The 16721-nt window shown below is 40.6% G+C and overlaps 1 protein-coding gene across 6 annotated transcripts in view; it reads left to right on the forward strand.

The window, feature by feature from the left end:
* Positions 1-16721, forward strand: part of birc6 (baculoviral IAP repeat containing 6) — a 242480-nt gene that overhangs the window by 77498 nt on the left and 148261 nt on the right. For 5 of the 6 annotated variants that reach the window (XM_041180834.1, XM_041180857.1, XM_041180849.1 and 2 more), the window contains exons 22-29: positions 1237-1370; positions 6199-6333; positions 6729-6916; positions 7282-7599; positions 9946-10045; positions 10817-11031; positions 11951-12159; positions 13665-14011. In XM_041180834.1, coding sequence (XP_041036768.1) covers positions 1237-1370; positions 6199-6333; positions 6729-6916; positions 7282-7599; positions 9946-10045; positions 10817-11031; positions 11951-12159; positions 13665-14011 — 1646 coding nt within the window. The remainder of the gene's footprint in view (positions 1-1236; positions 1371-6198; positions 6334-6728; positions 6917-7281; positions 7600-9945; positions 10046-10816; positions 11032-11950; positions 12160-13664; positions 14012-16721) is intronic. The other variant, XM_041180873.1, reaches the window with a different exon arrangement.

The raw sequence follows: 16721 nt of genomic DNA on the forward strand, positions 1-16721 counted from the left end.
TGTTGAATTGTACTGTTAGGCATTTTTCTGTAGATTTTGTCCTTCCAAGCTGAGTAGCATTTCAGGCTGTATTTTAGGTTGAAATAATGGTGGTTACAGGGAGATAGTGAGATGAAGTAGGTATCACAAGTGTTGGCACAACAAAATGACTTGCCAATTTTCCTATAGTTTGCTGTTCCTTGATTGTAGGGATTCATTCCCATTATTGACCATGTTTAATGGAGATTAAGATATAGTAGATGGACAATTCTTACTTTATGAGCTATTTAGCTGTCTCATGTGTTTCCCATGCTGTGTGTGTTGGCAAGCCATGTACTCAACTTATGTGTATCTTTCTCTGTAAAGTGCCTGGCCTTTGTTTGTCATATGGAGAAATGTGGAAAGCGCCTGTAACTTCTACCGTTCTTGTACAGCAGACTGGGGCACCAACTTGGTCTGCCAATGCACCCACATTGCTTTTAGAAATGTTGAACCCGATATTTTGCTGTATAAATCATCTGGACACACACTATTGTTGGGAAACTTGTTCAGCCAGTTTTCTCCTCTTCCAACCACCTTTTCTTGCAGGACATTCAGTAGCTTTCTGGTATCTTCTCCATCCTTCACACGTGGGTCTAGACATTATGGATCACAATAACATAAGAAATAGGAGCAGGAGTAGACTATCTATCCTGTTAAGCCTGCTTTGCCATTCAGTACTATCCTGACTGATCATGCCCCCAAACTTTGTCAACATGTCATATGGGGGACAAACCCTGGACTTGTGTAGCTGTCTTTATATCCACACTTGGGAACAGCAGGGACTGGAAAGCACTCAGAAATGGGAATGCTGGGTGGTTCAAAATTCCACCTCCCCTTTTAGCCTGGCGACGCTGAGGCAACTTCTTGTTCTTCACCACTACTCTACCTAAAATCAGCTAACTTAATGCAGAGCAATGAAAGAGAAGAGTTCAAACATGAATATGTTTTCAGGTTTTCATATTTACAAAGCCAATAAACTAGATTAGAGCTCCACATTCATAAGGAAATGAAATCTTAGAAGAAAAAATGCATTGTTTCACTGATTTTAAAATATTCACCATAATTTTAAAGTACTCTTGATAGTTGGATGTTAGCATAATTAAATGGATATGAAAGTACTATAAACTTCTTAGTCACTAATTTTAGAAGGTGTTTCCAGTTTCATTTTCCTCCTAGTTGGTTATATTTGGTACTCACTCTGTTTTGAATTTTCAGGTATGGTTTGTACAGCTCACCCTTTGATCCAGTTCTATTCGATTTAGAAATGGGTGGTTCATCCTGCAAAAATGCCTACAATAGCAGCACGTGTGTGCAGTCTGATGAAATAGATCTTTCTGATGTGTTATCAGGTGAGATTGCAGATGATGTAATCTGTTGAAGCCATTAAATGCTACTTTGATCCTAGTGGAAATGTTTTTTCTGCACTGTGCTGATGAGTCAATTCCCCAATCATTGTAGAGGTTTAATGTAGATAATTCTGAAGTTCTGTTGAATTTGATGATTTGTTCAATACTGTGTTCAAGGAAGGAGTTCGCAATAGTCTCTTGTTGGCTGTTAATTTAAAATGCATGTGGAGAGAAGTATTGATGTACAGGAAAGCTCCACTTGACCACTCTTCCCACAGCCTATTTGGCTGCAGGAATTGAGACAAATTAAGATTCTGAACGTATGAAATTGAGGGGAAAGAAAAGCTCAGCTGGTCCATTGAGGTTGCTCCACACTGTGATGATCTCTCTCCTCTTTATGCAGAGGAACAGAAGGAATGAGATTGTGCTGTCTCTATTCAGTAAAACATTCTATGTGTTCAGTGCCAACGCATTTGCTGTCTGAACTGATCAACAAAAATAAGAAACTTCTTGTACATATGTTTTGCAAATATACACACATGAAGATGAAGTTGGTTTTTACTATAGATAAAAACAAAAAAACTGCGGATGCTGGAAATCCAAAACAAAAACAGAATTACCTGGAAAAACTCAGCAGGTCTGGCAGCATCGGCGGAGAAGAAAAGAGTTGACGTTTCGAGTCCTCATGACCCTTCGACAGAACTTGAGTTCGAGTCCAGGAAAGAGCTGAAATATAAGCTGGTTTAAGGTGTGTGTGTGGGGGGCGGAGAGATAGAGAGACAGAGAGGTGGAGGGGGTTGGTGTGGTTGTAGCGACAAACAAGCAGTGATAGAAGCAGAATATCAAAAGATGTCAACAACAATAGTACAATAGAACACATAGGTGTTAAAGATAAAGTTGGTGATATTATCTAAACGAATGTGCTAATTAAGAATGGATGGTAGGGCACTCAAGGTATAGCTCTAGTGGGTTTTTTTTTTATTTTATATAATGGAAATAGGTGGGAAAAGGAAAATCTTTATAATTTATTGGGAAAAAAAAGAGAAGGGGGAAACAGAAAGGGGGTGGGGATGGGGGAGGGGACTCACGACCTAAAGTTGTTGAATTCAATATTCAGTCCGGAAGGCTGTAAAGTCCCTAGTCGGAAGATGAGGTGTTGTTCCTCCAGTTTGCGTTGGGCTTCACTGGAACAATGCAGCAAGCCAAGGACAGACATGTGGGCAAGAGAGCAGGGTGGAGTGTTAAAATGGCAAGCGACAGGGAGGTTTGGGTCATTCTTGCGGACAGACCGCAGGTGTTCTGCTGCGGTCTGTCCGCAAGAATGACCCAAACCTCCCTGTCGCTTGCCATTTTAACACTCCACCCTGCTCTCTTGCCCACATGTCTGTCCTTGGCTTGCTGCATTGTTCCAGTGAAGCCCAACGCAAACTGGAGGAACAACACCTCATCTTCCGACTAGGGACTTTACAGCCTTCCGGACTGAATATTGAATTCAACAACTTTAGGTCGTGAGTCCCCTCCCCCATCCCCACCCCCTTTCTGTTTCCCCCTTCTCTTTTTTTTCCCAATAAATTATAAAGATTTTCCTTTTCCCACCTATTTCCATTATATAAAATAAAAAAAAAAACCCACTAGAGCTATACCTTGAGTGCCCTACCATCCATTCTTAATTAGCACATTCGTTTAGATAATATCACCAACTTTATCTTTAACACCTATGTGTTCTATTGTACTATTGTTGTTGACATCTTTTGATATTCTGCTTCTATCACTGCTTGTTTGTCGCTACAACCACACCAACCCCCTCCACCTCTCTGTCTCTCTATCTCTCCGCCCCCCACACACACACCTTAAACCAGCTTATATTTCAGCTCTTTCCTGGACTCGAACTCAAGTTCTGTCGAAGGGTCATGAGGACTCGAAACGTCAACTCTTTTCTTCTCCGCCGATGCTGCCAGACCTGCTGAGTTTTTCCAGGTAATTCTGTTTTTGTTTTGGTTTTTACTATGTTGGTAGATTTATAGAAATTCTGCAGATTTATTTTTTGTTATGGCACAGCCTTCTGACTTGGTTAACATATTTTGTGCCCTTCTGTGTTGTGTTGCCCTCTTTATATGACACCGTTATTGCTTTCCTGATTCAGCACTGTGAGGCGGCACTACAGCATTGACGGCAGCTTTTTCATACTGCTTCAAATAGTTGCCCAGTTGCTTTCCATAAACATTAGTGGCATGTATGTCAATTTATCTGTGATGCTTGCTTTTAGAGATCAGTAATGGAGTTTTTGCATTACTGGATTACTTGATCCAGATCTTATGATCTCCAGCTCATCAGAGACTGGATGTACCTCCCCAAGATGCAACTGGGGACACTTTGGGAATCCCTGACACAATGACTCCATGGGAATTGCCCATAGGTTTGAACTTCCAATGAACAATTCCTCTGCTCCCTGGGACTCTCTGGAAAAAGTTTACAACTCTGAGTTTGAGTCGCAGACTTCAGAGAGTTCTGACTGACTTACTTTGGTAGTTACCCAGGAAATGTTAGACATAAAAATCCTAGCCTAACCCCTAGGTAACTATATGCTGCCCCCACTGACTCCTCCCTGACCCAACCTCACCACACTGCCCAGCTTTCATCCTGTCAGGCTGCCACCCTACCCCCTTACCCACCCACACATTCGTATACTGTGTTATGATGATAGCAGCGGTTAATTGCTGAGCAAACCAAATCCCAGAGGGAAACTTGGCTTACGTACTTTTTTTTCTTGTATTCTGAAAACGAGAAGAAACCATACTGATCTCAGCAGCATGAAGTCCCACTTCTGGGATTTAAAAAATTAAAAGTAAAAATTTTATTAACAAGAAGAAAAATTTTAAGCATACAAGATTATAGTTACACAGTTAAAATTAGTCTTACAAAACATTCCCTCCAAAGACTCCCTACTTGGTCAGACCTACAAGCAAACACTTTCCAGGCAACACTCCCCTATAGATACTTAACTATAAAAACCCAGAAATATTACCCAAGGCAATCTGTTGTAGCTTTAATAAAGGCATACCATGTGATTTCTTAAACACTCTTCCCCATCTGCTGTAGAAATTCAAGACTTCAGAATAAATTTGCTTTTTGCAACCCAAGACTTTTCTGGCTTGACTGGATGGCTGATTTCAAACCACATCTTTCTCCAAGCCTAGAGCTGTTTCCAGGAGATCTTCCTCACACAGCCAACTCTTAAGCTCTCCACAGTAACTCTAAAATATCCTTTTCCCCCTTTCATCTTGGGTTCCATTGTTCTCACACCTCTTTGAAACTCAAATCCTTCCAAATATAAAATCTTTCATGTTTCTATTTTGTCTCTGCTTTCAGGTCCATAAAATGTAATATACCCTCTTCTGTTTACCCATGGAACTCCTGTAGGATGCAAAAATGTTTCTTGTCACCTCTGACTTCCCTTTGATATTCAACCAAACTCAACTTATCGAAAAATGCAAATGCTAGATCCAATCTATTTACTTGTACCTCAAACCCATCAAATTATCTCATTACAAATGCACACCTAATGCCTCTACTCTTTCATGTTAACCTCGCAGACAACCTGTCTCTAGTAACCTTTCCCCGGCTTAATTTAATCATTTACACACACACGTGCACACATACCTCCTCCTTCACAGAATGGCACAATAATCCCCTAAAATATTTTTTTAAAAATTGCATCCATTCTCACTCACTAGCACACCAAGAAGCTTTGGGACGTTTAAACTCTTAACAGAATATGGCAGCTCGTGCCATTAAAAGGGGTGTGGCTTCTGTGCAGATTTTCTCAGCTTCTCCCTCTGACGTTTCCTGCGCTGAGTGAGTTTTGCAGGATCCTCCATCAGAAGATTGGCTGGAAAAATTGGCAGAAGATAAGTGGGTAGTTTTTTTTTTTTGTTTGGTCAGGGTCAGAAACGGGAGTTCTGAACCTAATCAGAAGATTTGGACCTATGGATCTTTTCTCTCTCCCACCGTGTGCTGCGCCCCCCACCGCCGCCACCCAAAGCCATATGGCAAGTTGTGTGTCTGCAAATTGAAGTTCCGATGGTATGTGTGATGGAGCTGATATCAGATCCTGTCTTGCAGCATAGACAAGGCAGATTTTGTAGCATCAGCATCCTCGGTATATTACAGAACTGCTGCAAGTTATAGTTTGGTAATATGAAGATATACGAGCATCCATAACTTGTCTTTAGTTGCTCTTTATGCATAACACCAATCACTTTGCTAAATTGTATTCAGTGATATTGAGCATTGTGTGCCCACAGTACCATGCACCTAGCGACACACATTAGGATAGTTTTGTGGACAGAAAATATTAATTATGCCATCTTAAACGTTCAAATTAAACTATCTGTATATAGGTTCTTAATGCTTTTACAGTTTGCTGACCTGAGCACTGCAAAGTTCTGTCATATTCAGGCAGCTTTGTATTGAATGAAGTATCCCTATCAATGCACTATCCTTTAAGAATTTGAACCTTACTTTATGGAGGCGGTGATTCCAGTAGTTTTGACTACAATATATGCAAATATTTGGTTAAAGTTAAAGACCATGGCAGGTAGTTTTCTTCATCAAAGACATAGCTGTCATTTTATACTGTAAAACTTTCTAGCTAAAATAGATATTTCATTCTAATTTTGTGTTTCTATCTGGTTTAAATCCCCCACCTTTCTCTCTCCACCCCCATCCAATTTTTTCATTGCTCTTCCTCTTCCCAACCTGTCTATTCTTCACTATACTGTATACGCATTAAGTGTAAGGGACTTAACTGTAAATATGTATCCTTCTGCAGGAAATGGGAAAATGAGCAGTTGTGCTGCAGCAGAAGGAAGTTTTACAGCTCTGACTGGTCTCCTGGAAGTAGAGCCTCTGCACTTTAGCTGTATTTCAACAAGCGATGGCACAAGAGTGGAAAGAGATGATGCAAGTGAGTTGAGAAACACCAATTTCAGTAGAACCCAGACATCTATTCTCAGTAACTAATTTTCCTGGCTTAGCCTCACCACCCTGCCTTATGGGGATGGCCAAAAGGACTCTATTACTTCCCCATGTGCCAGTAAATATCCCAAAATGTATGCAGACATAAATGGTTTCTTTCGGGATATACGACCATGAAGCTGACAAAATTGGTTGTTTTGTATTCAATGGCTGAGAATATGCACAGTGGACCATCGTATCCCTTAGAGGTAATTTGAGCAGGAGCATGAAACAATATGCATGCCTAGCACTTTTTAAATTAAAATATAAAATTTACCTTTCAGATCAAAGACTGAATCATTATTGTATTTTAACTGTGCATGTTTCTGCTTTCCTGCTGTCTAGTGACTGGCTTTGGACTCACAACAGCAGTGGGTGGGCTTACAACTGGTACAGTAGGAGAAGCCTCAACAGCACTGAGTTCAGCAGCTCAAGTAGCCCTTCAGTCCCTCTCCCATGCTATGGCCTCAGCAGAGCAACAGCTACAGGTTCTGCAGGAGAAACAACAGCAGTTGCTAAAACTTCAGCAGCAGGTGAGCAGGGAGGTTTTTATTCTATTTCTCGATTACGGAAACCAAGGCTAAAATTTGGTAGCCCTGATTTTACCTGATCCTCCTTATGGATTTAAATATGTTACCTTCATGCTTAAATACAAATAACAATAAGTCGAGCAATGGTTTGATGCACAGACGAAATGTGAGTATTTAGTTTTGTGTTACTGTTGGCCATGGGAAAACCTGGTGTGAGGTTAGGTAATAGCAGGGATAGTTGCTTTACACAAACTCAGATCCTAAAGACCAAATTTCATTTTCCTGTGTTTTTTCTAACTTATAATTGGCAACCGCACGAGCTGCAATAAGGTAGTTTAATGGACCACTCTTTTTTTTAAATATAACAGAAAGCCAAGCTGGAAGCCAAGTTGCATCAGACTACGGCAGCGGCAGTAGCAGCGGCAGCACCTGGAGTCGGACCTATTCACAACTCGGTGACTTCAAGTGCCTCCACAGCACCTGGTTTTTTCATACATCCTGCCGATGTCATTCCTCCCACTCCTAAAACAACACCACTGTTCATGACTCCGCCTTTAACGCCACCCAATGAGGTAGTCTCTGCAGCAATCAGTGCAGAGTTAGCACAGCTCTTTCCTGGCTCAGTTATTGATCCTCATCCCGTCACTGTGGCCATTCATTCAAAAAATACCAACAAGTCCAAAACGGTATGTTTGGAGGTGTCACACTAGTTTATTTTTTTTAAAATTGCTGTGCGTATTTGAATGCAAGTAGGCTTTTTAAATCTGTTAAACATAATTGCATACAGTTCCAATTAACTTTTTTTTTTAAAAAGACCTGCCTTTTATAGCCAGCTAAATTAGCTCAGTGAGCAAGATTCAGACATGAACAGGATTACCTGGAAAAACTCAGCAGGTCTGGCAGTATCGGCGGAGAAGAAAAGAGTTGACGTTTCGAGTCCTCATGACCCTTCGACAGAACTTGAGTGAATCCAAGAAAGGGGTGAAATATAAGCTGGTTTAAGGTGTGTGGGGGGGTGGGGGGGTTTGGGTGGGGGGAGAGAAGTGGAGGGGGTTGGTTTGGTTGACACCAACCCCCTCCACTTCTCTCTCTCTTCCCCCCCCCCCCCCCCCCCCCAACACACACACACACGTTAAACCAGCTTATATTTCACCCCTTTCTTGGATTCACTCAAGTTCTGTTGAAGGGTCATGAGGACTCGAAACGTCAACTCTTTTCTTCTCCGCCAATGCTGCCAGACCTGCTGAGTTTTTCCAGGTAATTCTGTTTTGGTTTTGGATTTCCAGCATCCGCAGTTTTTTTGTTTTTAAGATTCAGACATGGATTTTCACAAGGCATTCCAAGATGTTTTGCCAGAGGTTTGTTATAAACATTGGTGTGTGGAAATGTAGCAACATAGGTAGAAATTTGTTGGACAAGAAACAAGTGATTGGTGTTTAACGGTGTTGCTTCAGTTGGAGAACAAAAGCTATTGGTTTATCCCTGTGGGCAGTGCAAAGCCCGCTTTATTCATTTTGATTATTTAAATTTGTATTTGGATGTAGGGTGAACAATATGGAAATTTGCTAACAAATGTAAGGATTTTGGAAGAAAAATTTGAAATCATAAATTTACAGCTTGTATGGGGGTCATTTGGTCCATCATGTCCACATCAGCCACCAAGTAACCATCTAGCCTAATCCCACTTTCCAACTCTTGGTCCATAGACTTGTAGGTTATGGCACTTCAAGTGCACATCCAAGTACTTTTTAAATGTTATCAGGGTTTCTGCCTTTACCACCCATTCGGGCAGTGAGTTTCATATCTTCTCCATTCTCTGGGTGGAAAATATTCCTCTTGAAACCCTTGTAAAGCTCATACCTATTAATGAGGGGGCATAAATTTAGGGGATGGATCCCTCAACCATTGGGAATAGGGCCACCTTATCCACATTATCTAGAACCCTTATAATTTTATACATTTCAATTAGGTCTCCCTTCGGCCTCCTCTGTTTCAAAGAAAACAACCTGGAGGCTATCCAGTCTTTCCTCATAAATAAAGCTTTCCAGTCCAGACAACAACCTCGTAAATTATCTCTCAGCCCTCTCTAGTGTAATCACATCTTTCCTGTAGTGCGGTGACCAGAATTGCATGCAGTACTCCAGATGTGTCCTAGGAATATGAGCTTAATGAAAAGGCATTGAATGGTGTGGCTGAGCAGAGACACTTAGGAGTTTCAAGACGTTCATTCATTTATTCATGTGTGCTCTGCCCAAAAGCAGGCCCTTGACTTATTGTCTCCTGATGCTTCATCCTGAACCGTTTCTTGACATTTTTTTGTCAGTGGTGGTTTGCCAATGCCTTCTACTGAGGCAGGGTGAGGAGGCTGATCCCAAGTCTACCTCAGTTGGAATGTGAATCAAACCGTTCAAAATGTTCATATAAGCATTCCACCTGCTAAAAGGCTAGCTGGCCCCCTTAAAATACATAGGGAGTTTAAGTACATAATTCAGTGAAGTATGTGTGTCAGTTGAAAAGTCCATTAGTATTTTGGGTTTTATAAGTAAGGGCTTACAGTACATGAGTAAAGAGATAATTTGTACAATGCACGATTAGGTCACGGTTAGTGTACTATGTATAATTTTGGGTGCTGCATTGTAGAAAGGGCACTTTCTTGTTGCTGTCTTCAATATTATGTCTCGAGCAGCACTAAAATGCTATTTGCCTATGATGTTTAAGTGTCACCTTGCAATCTATAAACAAAAGGTTAATAATTTGTGAATTGTGATTTGCTGAATGGTGCATGTCATGCAGAATGCTTTATTTCCTTATTTTGTATGCATTATATGGGGAATGAAACTACTCAATGTGCAAGCATGATTCATTTTTGTTCTGCTGGCCTGTCTGAAGACCACTGCCAGAAATATGTTTGGGGTTGCGTGTTGACTTCACAAGTAAACCACAGCTGATTGTACCAGATTCTTTATGTGACACTTCATTTAGTTATCAATTTTTGGATGTTAACTCTACAAAATGTTTTTTTTTTTTTGCAGAGTCCTCTGGGGACTGGTCTAGCACTAGCAATTTCTCATGCTTCTCACCTACTTCAGCCTCCACCGCATCAATCTATTATCATTGAACGCATGCACTCAGGTAGATAAACATTTTGTATAATTCTTACACTGCAATATTTCAGAGCTGTATAAAACATTTATTTTTGTTTCTTGTTTTCTTGCTTCCTCCTCTGAAAGTGTTGACTGCTGCATTTCTTCCAAGTGTTGGTTATCTTATTGCAACATCCAAATGGCCATTTTTTCAACTGAGCCCAAACAGATAATGTAGGCAGGCTATTTAATTGGGAAACCCCTCACAGCCGAGCTTGATGGCATCTTTACCTGATGTCCACGTGTGTTCCTTTCCAGCAGGGATTCGAGGCTGGCTGTCAGAAATGTGAATTCTGACCAATTTTGTTTCTCCCTTCCCTAGCCAGGGGCACGGAGGTTGATTGTTGTGATGTGCTTGCTACCTTGGTTGAGATCTGTTACCAGACCTTACGGTTTGTACAACAATAGCCATTACCAGTTGAACTTTCAGTGCCCTACCTGTAACTTTGAAACCAGGTCCACCTTTTGGGTTCTAGAACATTTTGATGAAAGAGAGAAGAGGATTTGGAGAAAGAGAGGAAAGAAGTGAAATAATTTTAAAAACAGTTCAATTTTAATAGGTTGCACTCTCAAGATGGTCTTTCCTGCTGCAAAACCTTGCTACACATTGAGCAAAGTATTAATTTTTAAATTACTCCCATACTGATATTTACATTTTCTCCCCCTGTATATCATTGGTATAATGTTTATATAAGCATTTTGTAACAGAAAATCCTGCTCTGTTTGGCAATTTAAATTGGATTTTGTTTTTCCAATTTAGGGGCACGAAGGTTTGTGACGCTGGATTTTGGGAGACCAATACTTTTGACTGATATATTGATCCCAACCTGTGCAGACTTAGCATCTTTATCAATTGACATTTGGACTCTGGGAGAAGAAGTGGATGGAAGACGTTTAGTGGTGGCCACAGATATTAGTACACACTCATTAATTCTTCATGATTTACTGCCTCCACCTGTTTGCAGATTCATGAAGGTAAGCAGTCTATTAAGCTACATGGAACAACAACAATAACAATTTGCACTTATATGACACTTTTAAAGCCAGATACACACCAAGAAAGTTTTGACAAAAGTCAAAAATGAGCCAAAGGAAATATTAGATGGGGTAACTAAAACCTAGTCAAAGAGTTGGGTTTCAGGGAGGATCTTAAAGGAGGAAAATAGGTGGAGCGGTTTAAGGAGGGAAACTCCAGAGCTTGGATTGCTGAAGACACAGCTGCTAATAGAGGGGAAAAAGAATTTCAGCATGCATGTGACCAGAGTTCTTGGGTAAGGCTGAAGAAGGGTATAGAAATGGGACAGGGTAAGACTGTGAAGGGATTTGAACACAAAGGAGAATTTTAAATTTGCTGTATTTACCGGAAACCTGTATTGCTCAACGAGCACAGAGGTGATGACTGGGGAGAACTTGGTATGGGATAGGATATGGGTAGTAGAGTTTTGGGCGAGCTGAAGCTTATGAAGGATGCAGGATGGGAGGTCAATGAAGAGAACATTGCAAACATTGAGTCTCGAGGTAACAAAGACATGGATGAGGGTTTCAAATAGGAAATGGACTGAATAATGGATGGAGAGATGCCATGTTATGGAGGTGGATATAGACAGTTTTTGTTAAGGAGAGGTTATGGGGTCAGAAACTCAACTCAAAATCACATGGGGCACCAAAGTTCAGAACAGTCTGGCTCAACCTTAGACAGTGTCTGGATATGAGGTTGGTGTCAAGGATACCATGAGTGTGGTGGGGCCAAAGATGATAAACTTTAGAATTGAGATAAATCAATGAGAAGGAAATTGCTTGATGTTTTCTATGTTTCATTTTAAACAAAATCGATAAACAAGATCAAGAAGCCTCATCAATTTTTTTGAACCAAATCCTCTTCTTTGCTTCGCAGATCACTGTGATTGGGCGTTATGGTAGCACAAATGCAAGAGCTAAAATACCACTGGGGCTATATTATGGACACACTTACATCTTACCATGGGAAAGTGAGATCAAGTTAATACATGATCCCCTAAAAGGTGAAAGTGATTCTGCAAGCCAGCCAGAAATGGAACAGCAATTAACAATGATGGTAGCTCTTCAAGAAGATATACAGTGCAGGTTAGTTTAATTGTTTTGATGGGTGCAAATATGGACTGTTCTTTTATTTCCTTTACCCATCTCTTGCAAATGATGAGTTATACTGGGGCGTACAATTACTCGAGTTGATGGCCATATGGTTCTCCATTGAGGGATGATTCTTAATGGATGGGTGACTTTTGACCATTTAATTGTGGGATAGTGGGGTATTACAGCCATCTCTGTTGTCATCGCAGAATGCATTCATAAGTTGATCTGTCCAGCATCAATTGCTTTATAGTGGTCAGGAACAGGAAACCTGATTGTCTTCCCCATTCCCTAGCTTAGTGGGTGTAGATAGCTCTCCTGCTGATCCTAGCTGCAACTGGCAAACCTGCATATTTTCTTTTTTTTGAGTAATGCCACTTTCTGCTTTCAAAATACATTTTCTGCTGCTTAATGTTTCATAAAATGTTCTGCAAACTGGTATGGAGTCAAAATGCAGAAATCGTAGAGTCTTACAGCATAGTTGATGAAATCAGATTGGTCCCACTCTCCTGTTCTTTCCCCATAGTCTTGCAAATTCTCCCTGTAAAAAGTGGAAGATGGAAAAGTGCTCCTAAAATTGCAGCATTCTCAATAAGCTAAAATAGTGTTTTTGAAGACTTGGTGCCATTGCTGTTCTTGAATGGCTAATGTGCATAGTACCCTGCACAGTAAACCCTGTAGCACTTGGTGTAGTAAGTACAGGATGTTGTGCAACTTTAAACTTTAATAGCTTCGGGTGTACCTGTGATAGAAGCAAACTGTAAATGGCGTATGAAACATTATTCATTAAGATTTTTTTAATATTAATGTTGGTACTGCTGTGTTGATGCCTCCTGTTTGAAGATGAACTGTGTGTTATGGCTAACACAACTTAAATCCATAATAGCTGAGAGGAAAATTCACTACTCATAGGAAAAATGCAGCATAAGAATCCAATTAACAATTAAGTTTCTTTCATATGTACATCCAAAGTTATTAAGATTGAAATTTGAACAGAGATTTTTGAAACACCCTGTGTTAAACCATATAGAACATCAAGTCCGTTATCTGTGCTGATGGAGCTATGATGGGTTGTTGACTGATGGTAAGATTGAGCTCTGTTGTTCATGCTCGCGTACCATGTTTGATTGTATGCTCATCCCTGAAAGATAGCCACTTAGGCAAGGTACTGAAGGGTTGGCAGCATTTATGGAACCCTGACCAGGGGAGGAAGGATGAGGGGGAGAAAGCCAGAATTTTAAAAATGTCATCCCATTGAAATGGTTTATTGTATTACGTTTATAGCAGTTTTCTTGGTTAATCAGTCAGAGTAGCATTGATAGTGACCTCTTTTTGTGGTCTATAAAGAAGATAATAATGAGGGGAAACAAAAAGGAGACCAAAAATTGAACTAAAAAAATCTTTGTTAGAACCATTATGGGACTATAGAACACGCACGTTTATGTATTTTGCTTGGTAGTAAGTATAGTCTATTTATCAATTGTAATTTGTTTTGACAGATATAACCTTGCTTGCCATAGGCTGGAAACTTTGCTGCAGAATATTGACCTACCTCCACTGAACAGTGCTAATAATGCTCAGTACTTCTTAAGGAAGCCTGACAAAGCAGTTGAGGAGGATAGTAAAGTATTTTCAGCATATCAGGACTGCATTCAGTTGCAGCTTCAGCTAAATCTGGCCCATCATGCTGTGCAACGCCTTAGAGTGGCTCTTGGATCCAGCAGGAAGACCCTTCCAGAAACATATGATTCAACGGAATTGATTCAGAATTCTTCTACAGAGCAACTGCGCACAATCATCCGATACCTTCTGGACACACTGCTGAGCCTTTTACATTCGTCCAGTGGTTTGTGGCAACTTTTTCTTATCTTTTTTGGAAGTGTTCATGTGTAATGTTCATGCATCGTGTTAAACTAAATGACCATCCAAGAGAATGCAACCATGGTTTCCCCATCAGATTATAAGTGGGTTCAATTTCTTCTCAGAGGCTGGGAAGACATACGTAATGTGGGAGCTTGGAGTGGTGCAAAGACATATGATGCATACCAGTCTTAGAGACATTGAGCATGTTGTATTTCAGACCAAGTGTAAACTGTTTGCCTATTCAGATGTTCCAGCAAAACAGCTGATTATTTAAAATACCATCATTGCTTAAACAGCCTTGCATAGAGAAAACCCTTTATGCTATTCCCCTTGGTCCTTCCAAGTATTATTTCAGTTTTGTTTTGAGATTGTTAGAAGCTGCTAAATTAAATATGTATGAGCTTTGGAATGTCGGCACAGAGGAGGTGATTTGCTGATTGATGTAGATCTGTGTGATGCTTGTAAGATTAACCTTTTTAAAATTTACTGATTCAGAAAGGTGGGGCAGTCCAATCTATATTAGTGTTTAGGTTAGCTCTGAAGTTTATGGCATTAAAATGGCATTTATTTAGTGTATGCAGAACCAGCTTATAATTTGAACCATTTTAGAACTTTGTCTCCACCAGCATGTAAAATGTTTATGCCGCCAGATAGTTTTATTAGTGGACATGATTTAACGGTATGGAACCTGGTTTCTGTTTGCTAGTCAGGATACTCCATTGTCGTGAAAGGCCCATTGGTGAAGATTTGTGGTCTTCTATCCCTATCCAGTTTGAAAGCAGTTGAGAAGTGTCCAACTGTGACTTTGAACCTGGTTGATGATAGGGTTGGAGATTATATGGTAATTTATAGGAGCATTTGCTGTCCACTCTTCATGCTAGTGAGTTGGTTCAGGAAAGGTCAACTATATTGGGTGTCTCAGATAGCACTGTGCTGCTGGTGAATCGATACATTGGAGAAGTGACATGATTTTTCCATAAAGTCTGTTCGCCAATTTTGCCAGTGTATCTGTATATGAGCAGGAGCTATATTGTAGATAAGTGATAACCATGGGAATGGAGTAGGATGCAGTGTGCCTGACACAAATCAGTCTTATTCAATTGGGCATCCTCCAACTTAATGTGTGATGAATGATCCCTATTGAGAGTGCTGTATTCCACAACTGATTAGCAGAGTGAAAACAGATGGATGTAAAACAATTTGAATCCTGATAAACCTATAGTCACTTTCCTAAAATATCAATTTGAAACAGTTTCTGCAGGTAATATGTAAATATATAAGTAAGATTTTACCTCTTCTGATTTGTTATACTCTTAACACATCATTATTCAAAAACTGATATTTTACAATAATTTGGCAGCGTGAGAGAAAAGTGAAACAAGTGAGCATTTTGAAAACTTGGCAGAGGCATGAGTCAGCGGTTTGAGAACACATCATGGCTAAATATATTTTGGATATTACTTTTACTGAGCCACTGGGGAAAAATTTAAAAACTAGGGTAGGAATGATCGATTTCTTATATATCATTTTCCCCCATAGTGTGTGAGATTGACTTTTATTGCTTAGAGATTTTCTGTAGAAATTCAAAATCTTTGGCAGCTTCAGATTGCATTCTTAATAGCTGGATTTGTGGCTGGATTCCACCTGGCTCCACTTGTTCTCTCATTGAGCAATTTCTCCTTTATTTTGTCTCACTCCCTCCAAATAAAAGGTGTGACTACTAAAGGTGTGCCAACTAGGCATGGGCCCTAGTTATGCCTGTCTTTTGGTGGGGTATGTGGAACATTCCTTGTTCCAGTCCTACTTGGGCCGCCTCCCACAACTCTCTCTTTCTGATATATCAGTGACTCTATCGATGTCATTTCCTGCTCTCATCTGGAAATTGAAAAAATAATCAACTTTGCTTCCAATTTCCATCCTTCCCTCACCCTCACATGGTCCAATTTGAAAAATTCCCTTCCGTTCCTTGACTTCTCTGCCTCCATTTCTGGTGATAGACTCTCTAGTAATATTCATTACAAGCCCACTGACTCCCATAGCTACCTTGACTACACTATCTCATACCCTGCTTCCTGTAAGGACCCTATTCCATTGTCCCGGTTTCTTTGTCTCCATGCAAACATTTTGACGATGCTACCTTCCACCACGACACATCCAATTTTTCTTCCTTTTTCCTGAACCGAGGATTTCCCCCCTGCACTGTGGTTGACTGGGCCCTCAAATGTGTCTGATCCATTTCCTGAACTTCTACACTCACTCCTTCTCCTCCCTCCCAGAGGCCCAATAAGGTCCCCCTTGTCCTCACTTTGCACCCCACCAACCCCCGCATTGAAAGGATCATCCTCTGCCATTTCCACCACCTCCAGCATGATGCCACCACCAAATACATTTTTCCCTCCCCTGTCAGCATTCCGAAGGGACCGCACCCTCTGAGACACCCTGGCCCACTCCTCTACTATCCATAACACCTCATCACCTTCCCAAGGCACCTTCCCATGCAATCGCAGGCGATGTAATACCTGCCCTTTACCTCCTCCCTCCCCACTACCCAAGGCCCCAAACACACCTTTCAGGTGAAGCAGTGATTTGCTTGTACTACTTTCTGTTTAGCCTACTGAGTTTGCCGCTAATAACGCAATCTCTTCTATATCAGGGAGATCAAACACAGACTGGGTGACCGCTTTAAGGAACAC

This window comes from Carcharodon carcharias, chromosome 2 (assembly GCF_017639515.1).
Source record: "Carcharodon carcharias isolate sCarCar2 chromosome 2, sCarCar2.pri, whole genome shotgun sequence".
NCBI classification, from domain to species: Eukaryota; Metazoa; Chordata; class Chondrichthyes; order Lamniformes; family Lamnidae; genus Carcharodon; species Carcharodon carcharias.